The sequence below is a fragment of the Vicia villosa genome, linkage group LG1, assembly GCF_029867415.1.
Source record: "Vicia villosa cultivar HV-30 ecotype Madison, WI linkage group LG1, Vvil1.0, whole genome shotgun sequence".
In the NCBI taxonomy this organism is placed as follows: domain Eukaryota; kingdom Viridiplantae; phylum Streptophyta; class Magnoliopsida; order Fabales; family Fabaceae; genus Vicia; species Vicia villosa.
In genome coordinates this window covers 70108196-70122138 of record NC_081180.1, presented here as the reverse complement: position 1 = coordinate 70122138, position 13943 = coordinate 70108196, and the positions used below count along the sequence as shown (strand labels likewise).

Genomic DNA, 13943 nt, shown 5'->3' with positions numbered 1-13943 from the left:
TAAATATAAAAGTTAGTAACCGCATATGGTGCTTTTTAAATCTCCACTAAATATAAAAGTTAGTAACATCATATGGTGGTTTTTAAACTTCCACTAAAATATAAACCAGCAAAATGTTTACACCATGCTTTAAAACAAGAATGTTAACCAAAAAAGTAATATTTTAGTATACTATTACATGCTATTTTTAATTATTAAAAATATTCTATTCACATTTCAAACTTCAAGATTGAAATTGATGGAAAAACTGCAGAAAGGTAACACTAAAATCATGTTCTAAATTATGTTAATTGGTTGCAGTTACACTATGAAGTTTGATTACATTATTTTCCATTTTTAAAGCAAACCGAAAAATGTACTCATGTGAAATCGTGAAATAGTGTGAAGAATGTATGAGTGCCTTAATTGTGGCAGGCTTGGAACACGAGCGATGTGAAATCGTTATCATATTCAGATCAATTTTGATCTGTTCCTCATCTCCTTTTCACCACTACTATTTTTTATTCGATCTTTCTTTCTTTTCTCGATCCATTTTCGATTCACATTCATGCCTTCGTGCGTTACTCCACAAGATAACTATTCGCATTACTATATTCATCCAAGCGAAGGTCCTAATTCAGTATGCATTTTGCCGAAGTTAAATGGCTCTAACTACCTTGCATGGAGAAAATCCATGCAGCGAGCTTTAGAAGCGAAGAACAAGCTTCAATTCATCTATGGCGAACTTGAGATTCCTTCACACAAAGATCTTAATCATAATCAATGGGGAATGTGAAATCACTTGATTCATTCTTAGTTATTAAATTCAGTTTCGGAACAAATTGCTTCCACTATTGTGTTTCATGCTAATGCTCTTGATGTATGGATCGATTTGAGGGAATGACTCTCTAAAGCTGATCGCATTCGTATATTCAATCTTTGTTCTTCAATCAGAAATTTGAAGCAAGCTTCAAAATTTGTTATGGATAACTTCATTGAGTTAAGAGGTTTATGGGAAGAACTCAATGAACACCGTCCACTTTCCATGTGTTCTTGTGTTCAGCAATGTTGTTGTCTCGCCATGCAGAATGTTCGTGCCTATCGTGTTGAAGATCAAGTCATGCAGTTTCTAACTAGTCTTACTCAAAATTTCCGGTTGTCAGAACTCATGTTCTATTGATGGAAATTTTACCACCAATTAACAAAGTTTACTAATTAGTAGTGTAGGAAGAAAGTAATCACAAATCTGTTATCATCGTTGAAGATGATAGTTCATTAATGGGTAATGCAGCTCAAAGATTCGAGCACAAAGGCAAGCCACACCACTACAAGAATCCTCCTAGATAGTGTACTTTTTGTAATAGGAGTGTCCACACTGTGGATTTTTCTATAAAAAACATGGTCATCCTAACTTCAATAAGAACAAATCACAAATCAATGTTTCCACCAGCCAAATTTCTGATGCCACTCAAGCATTTGGAACTTCTGTAGAAGTTTCTTCTGATAATACCAATTCCAATATTTCTCAAGTACAATATGATTAATTGATTGGCTTACTTCAACAAGTCAATTTACGCCTTCAGCTAATTCTAATAACAATGTTTCAGTTTCTACTATGATGCTTGATTCCTCACCTATTACAGCAGCTTCTTCAGGAATTATCTGCACCATAATTTTGTGACAATGATAATTTTTTTAATGGAAATGTATGAATGATAAAACACAAAATTATATTTTCCTCTATATGTGTATGTATGGCTTAATAAATTTTTTGTAAAAAATTGAACCAACCAAACCGCATTAGTTTGATTTGGTTTTATTTTATTTTTAAATGTCAACTGAACCAAACCGAACCGCACATTTTTTCTCTTGCGGTTGGATGATTTTTACCGTCAAAACCGCTCAAACCGCACCGCGAACACCCCTATTCATGACATTAACCCGATCAACATTATACTACCCAATGGCAATTCCATTTGTGTCAAACAAGCTAGACATATTTACTTTTCACCTACATTTTATTTGCAGAATATCTTATATTCCACTAAATTTCATCTCAACTTGATAACAATATCGAAACTATGTCAGTCTTTGCATTGTAAAGTTAACTTTTCTCTCAATGAATGTTTAATACAGGATATGAGCACCATGAAGATGATTGGTTTGGGGTAGACAAATTGGAGGTCTATGTAGACTGCAAATAGATTTCTTCAGCCACACTCTGCCAGCATTAACACCCTTTTGCCTAGCAAAGCATTATGACATTTCAAATTAGGTCATGTTTTAATTAAGAATCTTAGTCATATGTTCTTGATGTATCCACCTATTTCCTTTGATAATAAAGCCATATGTGACATTTTCCACTTAGCTAGACAAAATAAACTTCACTTTCCTCATAGTTCTAGCATTGCTACTTCTAAATTTAAAATGCTACATCTAGATATATGGGGTCCATTATCTGTACCATCTATTAATCATCACAAATATTTTTTAACAATTATTGATGACTTTACAAGATTTGTATGGACTGTCCTTATCAAATCAAAAGTTGAAGTTACTTTTAAGGTCCAACAGTTTATCACCATGATTCAAAACCAGCATAATACCATCCGTAAAATCCTAAGAACTGATAATGGACCATAATTTTTACCTTCCTCTTTCTATGATTCAAATGGCATTAACCATCAAAGGTCATGTGTTGAAACCCCTCAGTAGAAGGGGAGGGTAGAAAGAAAACACACACACACACACACACACACACATCTGCTTAATGTTGGCAGAGCTTTACTTTACCAATATAAACCCCCTAAAATCTACTGGTCATATCCCTTGCTTTATGTTACTTTCATAATCAATAGAGTCCCCACTACCATTCTAAAAAATCAATCCTCTTATCAGGTATTTCATGACAAAATCCTTGGTATTGAATCATTCAAAGTGTTTGGATCAGTCTGTTATGCTTTAAGTCTTAGTGTACATAGAACTAAACTCGACCTTAAAGCTAGAAAGTCTCTCTTCTTAGGATATCCTTCTCATATGAAAGGACACATTCTCTTACACCTAAACACCAAATAGGTTTTTGTTTCAATAAATGTTTCCTTTCATGAGAACATTCTACCTTACACCACACACACACCTCAGCCCTTCCAGTTAAGGGCCTATTATCCTAGCTCAAACACTGACCAAACTGCTAATCAACATAATCCTTCTACACCTCAAACCTCACCAGCAGGTTCACCACACCTTTCTGTTTTTAACTTACCAAACAATTTTATATACTCCCAACTCACCACATATCACATCCCATCCTACTAACTGATCGCACTGAATCGCACTATGTTTCTGGCTCGAATATCACATGTTTTCCTTAGTTTTTGTTATCATTTTCCTGTATTATGCTTCTATTTCATTTGTTTTCAGGATTCTTGACCTTTCGGAGCCTTTAGTGAAGAAACGAGCCAAAACGCCAAGAAAATAGGGTTTTTCAAGAAGATTCACACATGTGGCGTTCAGCACCGCGCCGGCCATAGGGGACGCTATGACGTGGCCCACTCCATGATGGGCCCAATTGCCATGATCCCACGATCCTGTCCGTTACCCAACACCACGCCCGCGGTGAGGCTGCCGCGCCCCCGGCCTTCACAAAGCAGTTCCCGCTCAGAAGGAGTTAAGGGGCACTCCTGTCCTTACGCACCTCCAGAATCCTCTATATATAGTTTTCGTTTTTCATTTTCTTGTTTCATCTAAGCTTAGTACAATCTTAAGCCATATACTATCAGTTTCTGTAAAGTAGTAATCTCTTCACATCGGGGAGTTATTACGGTGTAGATTGAGTTGTAATCGAGTCTTGGAGCACTTTGGTTGAAGTTTATCATACCAGCCTTCACTTTGTATCAGATTTAAATCTCCGATCGGAGTAAGGTTCTATTTAATTGCTTTATTTATCTTCTTGCTCTTACCATAGTCTACATGTTTTATAGACTCTAAATGCTCTTACCATAGCCTACATGTTTTATAGACTCTAAATGATCTTTCCATAGTCTACACGTTTTATAGACTCGCACCCCTTTTAATTACTCGCTCTTATCATAGTCTACATGTGTTATAGACTCGCACTTATTATGTCTGGCTAAATTATAAAGGTTTGAATGTAATGATTGTCATCATCATTGTGTTCCAATTATCATGCTAGTGAAAATACTCTGGGGATGTTTTACTTTTAACTTAAGTCAATTATGTTTAAATGTTTATTGGGTAAGATCGAAAGCCGTCCATACTAATGATATGATTTGATTATTATTGAACCAAACAAAAGAAGCGAAAGCGATTTGGTTGGTTAAATAGGAATCATTAACTCTTTTTAGAAAACGATTTTGAAACTATTTTCGGATGCGTTTGTAGGTTTAAAATCCGACTCTTGGCCAAAAACCAAAAGTCTCTTTAAGTTAAGCTTTCCAAGTCAAAATTACTTTTCTGTTAAGTCAAAACTATCAATTTCTTAAAAATAGGTTTACCTCTTTAACGCGGAAGGCACCCTTTATATGTGACAATAAAGGAATTTAATTTAAAGAGTAAACTCGATTCTTAGTAGCCAAAAGCTACAAGTTCCCGTTAAATTGATTCTTTGCCACCAATAGAAAATATTGCCCCATGAGTTGTTTCATTTATGCATGACTGGATCATAGTCTGATTTCATGATTTACATTCCAACCTGTCGCTTAAACTGTTATTCACTTCGCTTACTTACCTTGTTGCACTGCACTCACAACAATATTCTTGTTCACCTTAGATAAGCACCTTAGCAATAGAGTTGATAGATTGACGATTGGTCTCTGTGGTTCGATAATCTTATATATTACTTCGATAGGATGTGCACTTGCAGTTCTATATTTAGGCTATATGTAAACAACCCATCACTAACCCTACACCTGAAATCACCAACTCACCCTGTATCATTTCCACTCGTGTATTATCAAGAGTTTCTCACAAGCCATCATACTTGCAGCACTATGTATGCTCCAATTCTCAAAACTTCAAATCATCATCTAAAGGTGTGCTCTATCATATCTCTCATTCCATATCATATTCAAATCTCTCTACACTTCACTGTCACTATTCTCTATCTATTTCCTCTCACATTGAGCCTAAGTCATATGTCGAGGGTTGTAAGTTTGATTTCTGGAACAAAGCTATGCAAGTTGAGTTGACTGCACTTGAGAAAATAGGTATTTGGAAGATTGAGGATTTGACTCCAAATGTCAAGCCCATTGGATGCAGGTGGGTCTACAAGATTAAACATCATGCTAATGGCACCATTGAGAGATTCAAAGCTAGGTTAGTTGCTAAAGGTTATAACCAGATTGAAGGTTTGGACTGCTTTGAAATGTACTTTCCTGTTGCAAAATTAACTACAGTTAGAACAATCATTGTTGTGTGTGTGTGTGGCATAGTGGTGAAAGCTTGGGCCTTGAGAGGGTTCTCCTCTCAAGGTCTCAGGTTCGAATCTTGCTAGGCCCAAATTGCTTATTAAAAAAAAGAACAGTCATTGCTCTTGCCTCCATCAACAATTGGCACCTTCACCAATTAGATGTAAATAGTGATGTTTTACATGGAGAACTTCAAGAGGGTGCTTACATGACAATTCCACCATGTGTTGCAAATGTCAAACCTACTTAAGTATGCAAACTTATTAAGTCCTTATATGGACTAAAACAAGCTAGTAGAAAATGGCATTCAAGACTGACTTCCTTCCTCATTCAACATCAATACAAACAAGTTGTTGCTGATGTGTCCTTGTTTATTAAGCAGACCAAAACATCCTTTACAACCATGTTGGTTTATGTAGATGATGTCATTTTAGATGGAGATTCCTTACAAGAGATGCATCAGATTAAAGATAAGTTTCACCATGAGTTCAAGATCAAAGACCTATGATAGTTAAAATACTTCCTTGGAATTGAGGTTGCTCACTCAAAACTTGGCATTTCACTATGTCAAAGAAAATATTGTTTAGATCTTCTGCAGGATTCAGATATGCTATCTTCCAAACCAACTTCTATCCCATCAGATCTATATACGAAACTTCATAAAGATCAAATGCACCATACCATGACATTCCTGCATATAGGAGACTTGTTGGGAGGCTACTTTATCTGAATGCTACAAGACCTGACATAACATTATGCACTCAACAACTAAGTCAATTTTTATATGTTCCAACTGTTAATCATTTCAATGCAGCTACTCAAGTTCTAAGATACTTGAAGTCATGTCCTGGGAGGGGCATCTTCTTACCAAGAAATTCTCAACTAAAGTTGCAAGGATATTCAGATGCTGACTGGGTTGGTTGCTCAAATACTAGAAGATCTATCTTTTTCCATTACTTCTTTCTTGGAAGATCATTTTTTTCTTAGAGAACCAAGAAACAATTGACTGTCTCGAGGTCATCAAGTGAAGTTGAATATCGGGCTCTAGTTGCCGCCACTTGTGAGCTTCAATGGCTTGCATACCTGTTCAAAGATGTACATGTTGAATGCATGAAGATACCAGTGTTGTACTGTGATAACCAAATTGAATTACACATTGCTGCTAATCCTGTATTTCACGAAAAGAACCAAGCATCTAGAAATAGATTGCCATATTGTTAGGGAAAAGATGTTGAATGGATTGATGAAGTTACTGCCATGTACTTCAAAGGATCAATTAGCATATTTCTTCACCAAACCACTGTTGCCTCAACCTTTTAACAAATTGCTATCCAAGTTGATGATGCTTGACATTTATCAACCATTAACTTATGAGAGGGTGTTACAACATGGGGTTCCTTTGAGTACAAGCAACATGAAAGAGAATATGGTGCGTGAGAAGCTAACAAACAAACTAACTATTAGTTATTATCGTAAGAATTAGTTAGGAAATAGTGATTACAATGTATGGTTGTGTATAGTAGTAAATGTAGACTTTACTTGCGGTATAAGTATTAAAGTGTAATTCATCTTTGAAGTTAGCGAAGTTAGATGCAATTACTCCTAATATTCTTGATTCATAATAAAAATGTTTGCGATAATGTTTTTTAAAAAAAAAAATACATGTAAATGATTTCGTATGTTCTCACTTTTTATTTCATTATATTCAAACCATCCTTTTAATTTATTAGTTATTTTTTCGGATTTCACAATTGAGGACTTGATTGAACCATCAACTTAGACGTCACCTTTAATTTAAACTAGTTTTTTTTTTTTGAATTTAAAATTTTATATTTTATCTTTTTTTTTTATTTTAAAATTTTATCTTTACATATTTATTCCGAAGTACTTTCATTTTAATTAACTTAATAGTATTGCATATGATTCAGCACAAGAGTGGTCCAGATTCTGATTTCTACTCTCAAATCAAAGAGGGAAAATGCACCAATCGTTAGTTGGTCCAGTGGTGATTGGCGCTGGACTTGGTAGGGAGAACCACGGTTCGATCCCCCGCAACTGCGATCGGGAGGGGGCTTGACCCACTTGATGCCAGAGTTGTTCCCCCGAACCGGACTAAACCGGTGGTTATAAACCAAAAAAAAAAGAAAAAAAAAAAAGAGGGAAAATGCTTTAGTGAGGTACTACAATTCAACACTTCTTTTCTTGAGCTAGCTAGTTAAGGATTTGAATGGAAATCACGTCATACAGCGTTGATGTGTTACTTTTAATTAAATGTGGAATGTCTCTCATTTTTCATTTTGTTTGACTTTTATTACTTCTTTATTAGTACTTCAATACAACCTCTGTATCCAAGAGCTACATTCTACTTCAAATGTTTAGGAATGATGTTGTGTGGAGTGCAAACTGATTGACAACGTCGAAGTTATTTCAGTTTTCTAAATTTCACTCTTAAATCTTAACAATTTGTTGAAGTATTTGAATACTTTTAGTTTGCTAGAACTGTTTTATTTGTGTATTTGATTGAAGTGATTGAGGCTTCAAAACAAAAAGAGAGAGAGAGATCATTATCATAATTCAAGGGATTGATACATGGTGGAGGAAGTGATTGTACGTATCATATGTCCCAAATAGAGTTGGAAGCCATGTATTTTGCTAGGGGTGGCAAAACGGATCCGGTTCGCGGGAAAAATCTGTTTTACCTGCACCTTTTTGCGGGGCGGGGCAAGATTTTAGGTCCGCTCTCTTTAATGTGTCCGCCCCGCCCCGTTCTTTTGTGGGCTTTTGCGGGAATCTGTTTTTTTTATAGAATTTTACTATTTTTAAGCCTAAAAAGCCGAATACCTGTGGGCTTTCCCCGCCCCGCCCTCACTTTTTGCGGGGCGGGACAAGATTTTAGACCCGCACTCTTAAAAAAACCCGCCCCGCCCCGTCCCATTTTTTCACGGGCTTTTGTGGGACGGGCCTAAACGGGACGGGCATGCCCATTTGCCACCCCTATATTTTGCTGTAACTGTGTGATGTTATCTTAAATATCAGGTGGTTTGCTGTAACTGGCAGTATCAATCAGGGCCGTCAAACAAATTAATCTGGTGGAGAACTTGGGTGAAAAATATTCTCTCCACCAGAGCCAATATTTTCAACAACAAAAAAGTATGCGAATTGAGACCAACTGCCCCTCATAGGTTGGTGGTTGGCCTAACCAAATCTGCAATTCAAAAGTATAGTTTGGGACTGTCCCAATCCTATCAAAATCTTTCGATTTCTTTCACCTTCTAATTCACTTTAACTCCTATAATTTCAACAATTCTTATGAAAGTAAAATAAAACATCATATAGCCTAAGATAGAAAAGCACTCTATAATCACATAAATTATACTCTGTATTATGGCCAAGTAAGGTTACAATCAAAACTGTTTCTTTTTCTTTTCCAAGTAAAAATGGTGTCTCTGAAAGTTTAATACTGCCCATACCAAGTGTCTCAGACCGATTTCAGGCCATAGGACTTTTGGTGCATACAAAGGGCACGCACTAGTCTGCCAAAGAAGAAAATTACTGAGACGCGCCTCTCCAGAAGTTCGAATCAAGATATCTGGGTCAGGTGCCACTGACATGTACATGTGCTTCTCAATATCAACAAGTTTTATAGAAGCAAACTCACCTTGCTTGTACTTTCTCTCTTCAGTTATTTCATCCATCCCACTGCAAGATGTGATTTCATCTTCACTGTAATTATCACTATGTTTTTCTAAATTTTGCTCGAATGAGTAATCTTTCTCTTCCGCACCTTCCACTTCTTCAAGTAGACTTCTACAAGCTTTTGTTTCTTTTTCTTTATATGAATCACGAACATGCAAATCAATACCGTTACTTTTTGGGCCCTGATTAATTCTTGTAAACCCACCGTTGGAAACTTTATCTTCCATAGATGCTTGAAATTCGTTCCATTTATCCTTGCAGGATTCTTGAACAGCATGCACGATCTCGTCCCGCGATGTATATGCAACACAAATTAAAAGAACTCTCTCTTGATTGTGGGCGGTAACTCGCATCGCCTTTTCCGCAGCAACCCTGACAGGTTCTGTTAATAGCTGCATGTTTCCAATGAAATGTAATCTAACACCGTATTCGTTAATAATGCTTTCCTGTTGAAGCAACTCCTCGATCTTTTCTCGCATCAATTCCATGAATGTTTGAACCTCTTCAGGCTTCCTTTTGAAATTATCAATGCTGAATGCATAAACACTTACATACTTAATACCCAATTCATAACAGTATCTAAGGATGGACAAGAGAGCTGAAAATCCAGCCTTATGTCCATCACCTTCTCCCAAGTTTCTCCTCTTTGCATACCTTCGATTCCCATCCATTATGAAAGAAATATGACTCGGCACAGGACCGACCGATAAAACGGAAAAAATACATCTTCTTAGATAATAGCATAAACCTCCAAGCAGGTGGCGTGTAATACCTCCTACACTTTTCTGCACTCCTGCGCTTTTCTGCATTGAAGTGTTGGGGTGTTGAAACCTGTAGGGTCTCAGATAAACCTGTATGATAAGAAAAAAAATTAGCATTAAACAAAGTTGAAACAATAACAATTGAACATTGAAATGCATGCTCAAAGAAACCGCTGCAACATTTAATCTGCATCGTTAGAAAATGTATTGATCAATAGAATTCTTTAATGATAACCAATAAGCAAAGCATTAAGTTCAACCTCTACAATAAGTTGTCAGGTCCAAGATCGTCAAAACCTCAATCTAGATCTTAAAATCATAAGATTTTGTGATCTCGCTCACCTACAACGATCCAGATCTTAAGTAGAATCGTATGTTGCAGCCAAATTGTAAAAAAATCGTAAAAGTTCGGCCGTTTTCCGGCAACCTCCGCAAACTGAGAAGGATGACAAGAAGCAAAGGCATAACAATTATGCGTTCATTTTTCGTAGTATCTTACGACTTAAAGTTATACAATCTTGCCAGCCCTTTTGATCTTACAAAAATAGTTGGGAAAATCTCCCGATCATAGTAGGTATCTTATGTTTTACGATTTTACTATCTCTTACCAAAAGATAATTCACAAAATCAGCAATAAAGTTAAATCAAAAGATAATTCACAAAATCAGCAACTGCCGCAGATAAATATGCCGTAGAACAAAATATATTCTCTGTTCTATAGAGAAAAAACTATCAGAATCATAGAGGCATGTTACTGCTACTTCACTGTCCATTTCAAATTCTTTTTCGAGATTTAAAAATATAAATAAATGCATAAAAAATGGACAATGAATTGAGAACAATAAAAGAAATTTGAGAGTCATCAAACTTTACTCTACAAGACAATTTCACTCAAACTATATCAAATATATGGAAACAATCAATATTCAAAAACCTTAATAGACTGCAACCAGGAAGTTAATGGCGGCGCTATCGCCGCTGCATGGGGAGCGTCGGTCGCGGCGGGTGGCTCAGATGCATTGTAGCGGCCGTCGTGAGTGTGGCGCCTGATTTAAAAAATAAATAATCTAGACTGAGAAACCGGAGAATTTACAGTAGAGGGAGAGAGAGGGAGGGAAGTTGAAGAAGAAGAGAAAAATCACGATACCAAAACGGCGTGTACCAATTTGCTAGGTTAAACCAATAAGAAGATTTGGGCCCTATTACTGTAGACTTTCAAACAACTTAAACAATAATAATTGTCAATAATCAAACAGAAAATGCCAAGATAAAAATGATAATAATGGAATAGAAAAAGAGTTTAAAAATATATATTTTATTAAAAATTAAAGTAAAACTATTTAATTTAAATAAAGTAAAAATGTGAAAAAATAATTAAATTAAGAAGGAAAACTAGATGGAGATCTTTATTACCATAAGGGTCAATTATAACAAGTGCAGGCTGATAGGGATTAACTTAGATCAGCGTTTTCTTGAGGCTGCTGCGAGTTTTTTATCTTGCAGGATTGAAGGAAGCTCTTTCAAATTTCTCGGCATCCCGATAGGCTGCAATCCAGGGCTCTGTTCTACCTGGGTTCCGCTTATTTCTAAGATAAAGAAGAAGCTGTCAAACTGGAAGAATAGATTTTTAAACTTTGGGGGCAGAATCACCTTGTTGAAGTCGGTGCTTTCAAGCATTGCAATCTTCCAATTATCTTTTTACCAAGCTCCTTTGAAGGTTTGTAAGGAGATTCAACGAATCCAATCTAGCTTTTTGTGGGGCGAAAAGGAAAATTGCAGGAAAGTTCATTGGGTTTCATGGGAGCGAATATGTCAACCTATCGATTTAGGTGGTTTAGGAGTGAAGAAGGTAGATGATTTCAATAAGGCGTTGCTTTTAAAGTGGGGCTGGAGGATTATTAAAGGTGAATCTGGGTTGTGGAAGAAGGTTCTGGAAGCTAAATACGGCTCTATTCTGTTCCAGCTTGCAGCTTGGCCCGAAGATATGAATAACCGTGGTTTCTCGACATGGTGGAAAAACATTGTAAACTTGGAGCGTGGTGATGCGGTTCCTGTTCTGACAGGTTATCTCAAGTATAGGTTGGGATGCGGCGACAACATCCTGTTTTGGGAATCTGCTTGGCAAGGAAGCTCCGCTATGAAGGATAATTATACGGGCCTGTACGCTATCAGTTCTATGAAGGGCAAGAAAATCGCAGATTTTGGAGAACGCTTCAACGATTCCTGGTTCTGGGGAGATTTGGGAATAAGTCCGGAAAGTCTGCCTGTTGGAGAAGTCGCAGCTTTACAGCATCTTCGTCTCCGTATTGCTCAATTTAGGCCGGAAGCAAACATAGAGGATTCGGTTTTATGGCAACATGATATTGAACAGGGATACACCACAAAGGAAGGTTATTATTGCTTGGCAGGAGGGAGAGAAGTCACGTCTCTTGAAGAGGATCATTCTAGAGCTTTTTCTCATTTATGGTCTGCTGCAGTCCCTTTTAATATCAAGGGTTTTGTTTGGAGGTTACTTTTGAACAGGCTGCCGACAAAGGATCAGCTCCGCCGTAGAGGTATTTTAACATCTATCACGGATCAGTCCTGTGTCTTTTGTGCTAACGAGGAAGAAAATCTGTTCCACTGTTTTTTTGGTTGTGTGGTATCTAGGTTGGTGTGGGATAACATTGCAGAGTGGATTGGGCTAGAACCGCATCTGGTTGTGAACTCATGGCAGAATTTTCTCTACTGGTGTTCTTTTGCGAGAAAGAAGAAGGTAAAAAAAAGAAGAGAGGGTTTGATTTGGTTGGCAGTGGTGAGGGGGCTTTGGTTAAGGAGGAATGACATCATTTTTAACAGAGGGTCTTGCAATGTTAATGACATCACCTGGGAGATTAAATTGAAGATTTGGAGATGGTCCTTTTTTGGGGAAATTGCTTATTCCAAGTGTAATTTCTATGATTTTTGTAAAAATCCGTTTTTTTACTTAGCATAGATTTCAGTTGGTCGGTAATCTCTCAGTTCCTGAGCTTTTTGGATCTCCTTTTGTAAGCGGGTTCGAGTACCCCTAGTACTCGTTTTAATTCAATCCTAGCTTATAAAAAAAAAAAAAAAGAAATATGATCTAGTTTTGATCCATTTTTTTATTTCGTGTATATTTTGGGACTTGTCCTTACAAATGTTAGTTATTTTTTATTAAATCAAAGTTGTTGAGAAATTTTTTGCTGGTATGGATCTTGGACTAAATTGTAGATCCATTCTGTCACTTTACTTTCATTATAATTATTAATTATGGATAGTCATGTAATGGAGGGCAAAAGAAGAGAATATAGAAGGAAGAGCCGAAAAAAGATGAGAGTGACAAAGAGTAACGGGGAAAATTCAAATAGAATTAAATAGTATTTTTGTCAATTATAGTTGGAAAATTTTGGAGTGTTACTAAGTTTTAAAATAAAAAAAAAAAATATAGATTATTATCTAAAAATCTAGGTAATTGTTGGTTTGATGCTGCTTTGTCCTTGTTTCTATATCTTTGGTGCTTTATTTTAGCATGTCTTATGCTATTTAAAATCGGTTATTAACACAATTCTTCCAAAGAAAATAACAAGTACATCTGAAAAGTTTGTTGGAAAGAATTAAATATAACTAAAACAAATCAATAGGAAACAAAATAGGTGACAATTTATCAAACACTTAAACTGTGAAAGAGAATTCCAAAGTTACTCTATGAACAAATCCATATAGTAGTACTCAAATATCAACAAAACTTCGAAAGTTTCATTAACTTTCACACACAAAAAAGAGATGCCCTTTGAAAAGAACATGGGATAAACGAATCAGAAACATATTAATAGAGAAGTTGAGGGAAATACCTTTCAAAGAAGAGCCAAGTGCATGTGATGGAAGCTATCTGATTAGTTGAGGTTTGAGTTGGTTTTCTCAACGAAAAAACTCATATATAATATAAGAACGTCTTATGTTATGAAAAATACATATTTACCCCCTCGGCCTTGATAGAGTAGCATTTCATCCTCGTTATTGCTTTTCATTTACATTTTCTTTTTCTTTTTTTCTTTAAATACACTTCTTTTTTTTTTGAAAA

General features: G+C 36.1%; 1 protein-coding gene across 5 annotated transcripts; it reads right to left on the bottom strand.

Annotated features, from left to right (window-relative positions):
• Nucleotides 1–8125: 8125 nt before the first annotated feature.
• On the bottom strand, nt 8126–13895 carry LOC131641193 (dehydrodolichyl diphosphate synthase CPT3-like). 5 transcript variants are annotated; one of them, XM_058911500.1, is made up of 4 exons: nt 13714–13754; nt 11010–11085; nt 10797–10908; nt 8133–9952 (listed from the first exon to the last, which is right to left on the bottom strand). In XM_058911500.1, exon 4 carries the CDS (start codon nt 9908–9910, stop codon nt 8810–8812), a length of 1101 nt encoding a protein of 366 aa, XP_058767483.1. In that variant the 5' UTR covers nt 9911–9952; nt 10797–10908; nt 11010–11085; nt 13714–13754; the 3' UTR covers nt 8133–8809. The 5 variants fall into 5 exon arrangements, with proteins under 5 accessions (XP_058767496.1, XP_058767502.1, XP_058767494.1 ...); XM_058911513.1 differs by lacking the exon at nt 11010–11085 and having other exon boundaries at nt 8126–9952; nt 13714–13787; XM_058911519.1 differs by lacking the exon at nt 13714–13754 and having other exon boundaries at nt 8126–9952; nt 11010–11077.
• Nucleotides 13896–13943: the final 48 nt, after the last annotated feature.

Excerpts from the sequence above, each read along its gene's own strand:
- LOC131641193 (XM_058911507.1), bottom strand. The coding sequence starts at position 9,910 with ATGCAGAAAAGCGCAGGAGTGCAGAAAAGTGTAGGAGGTATTACACGC.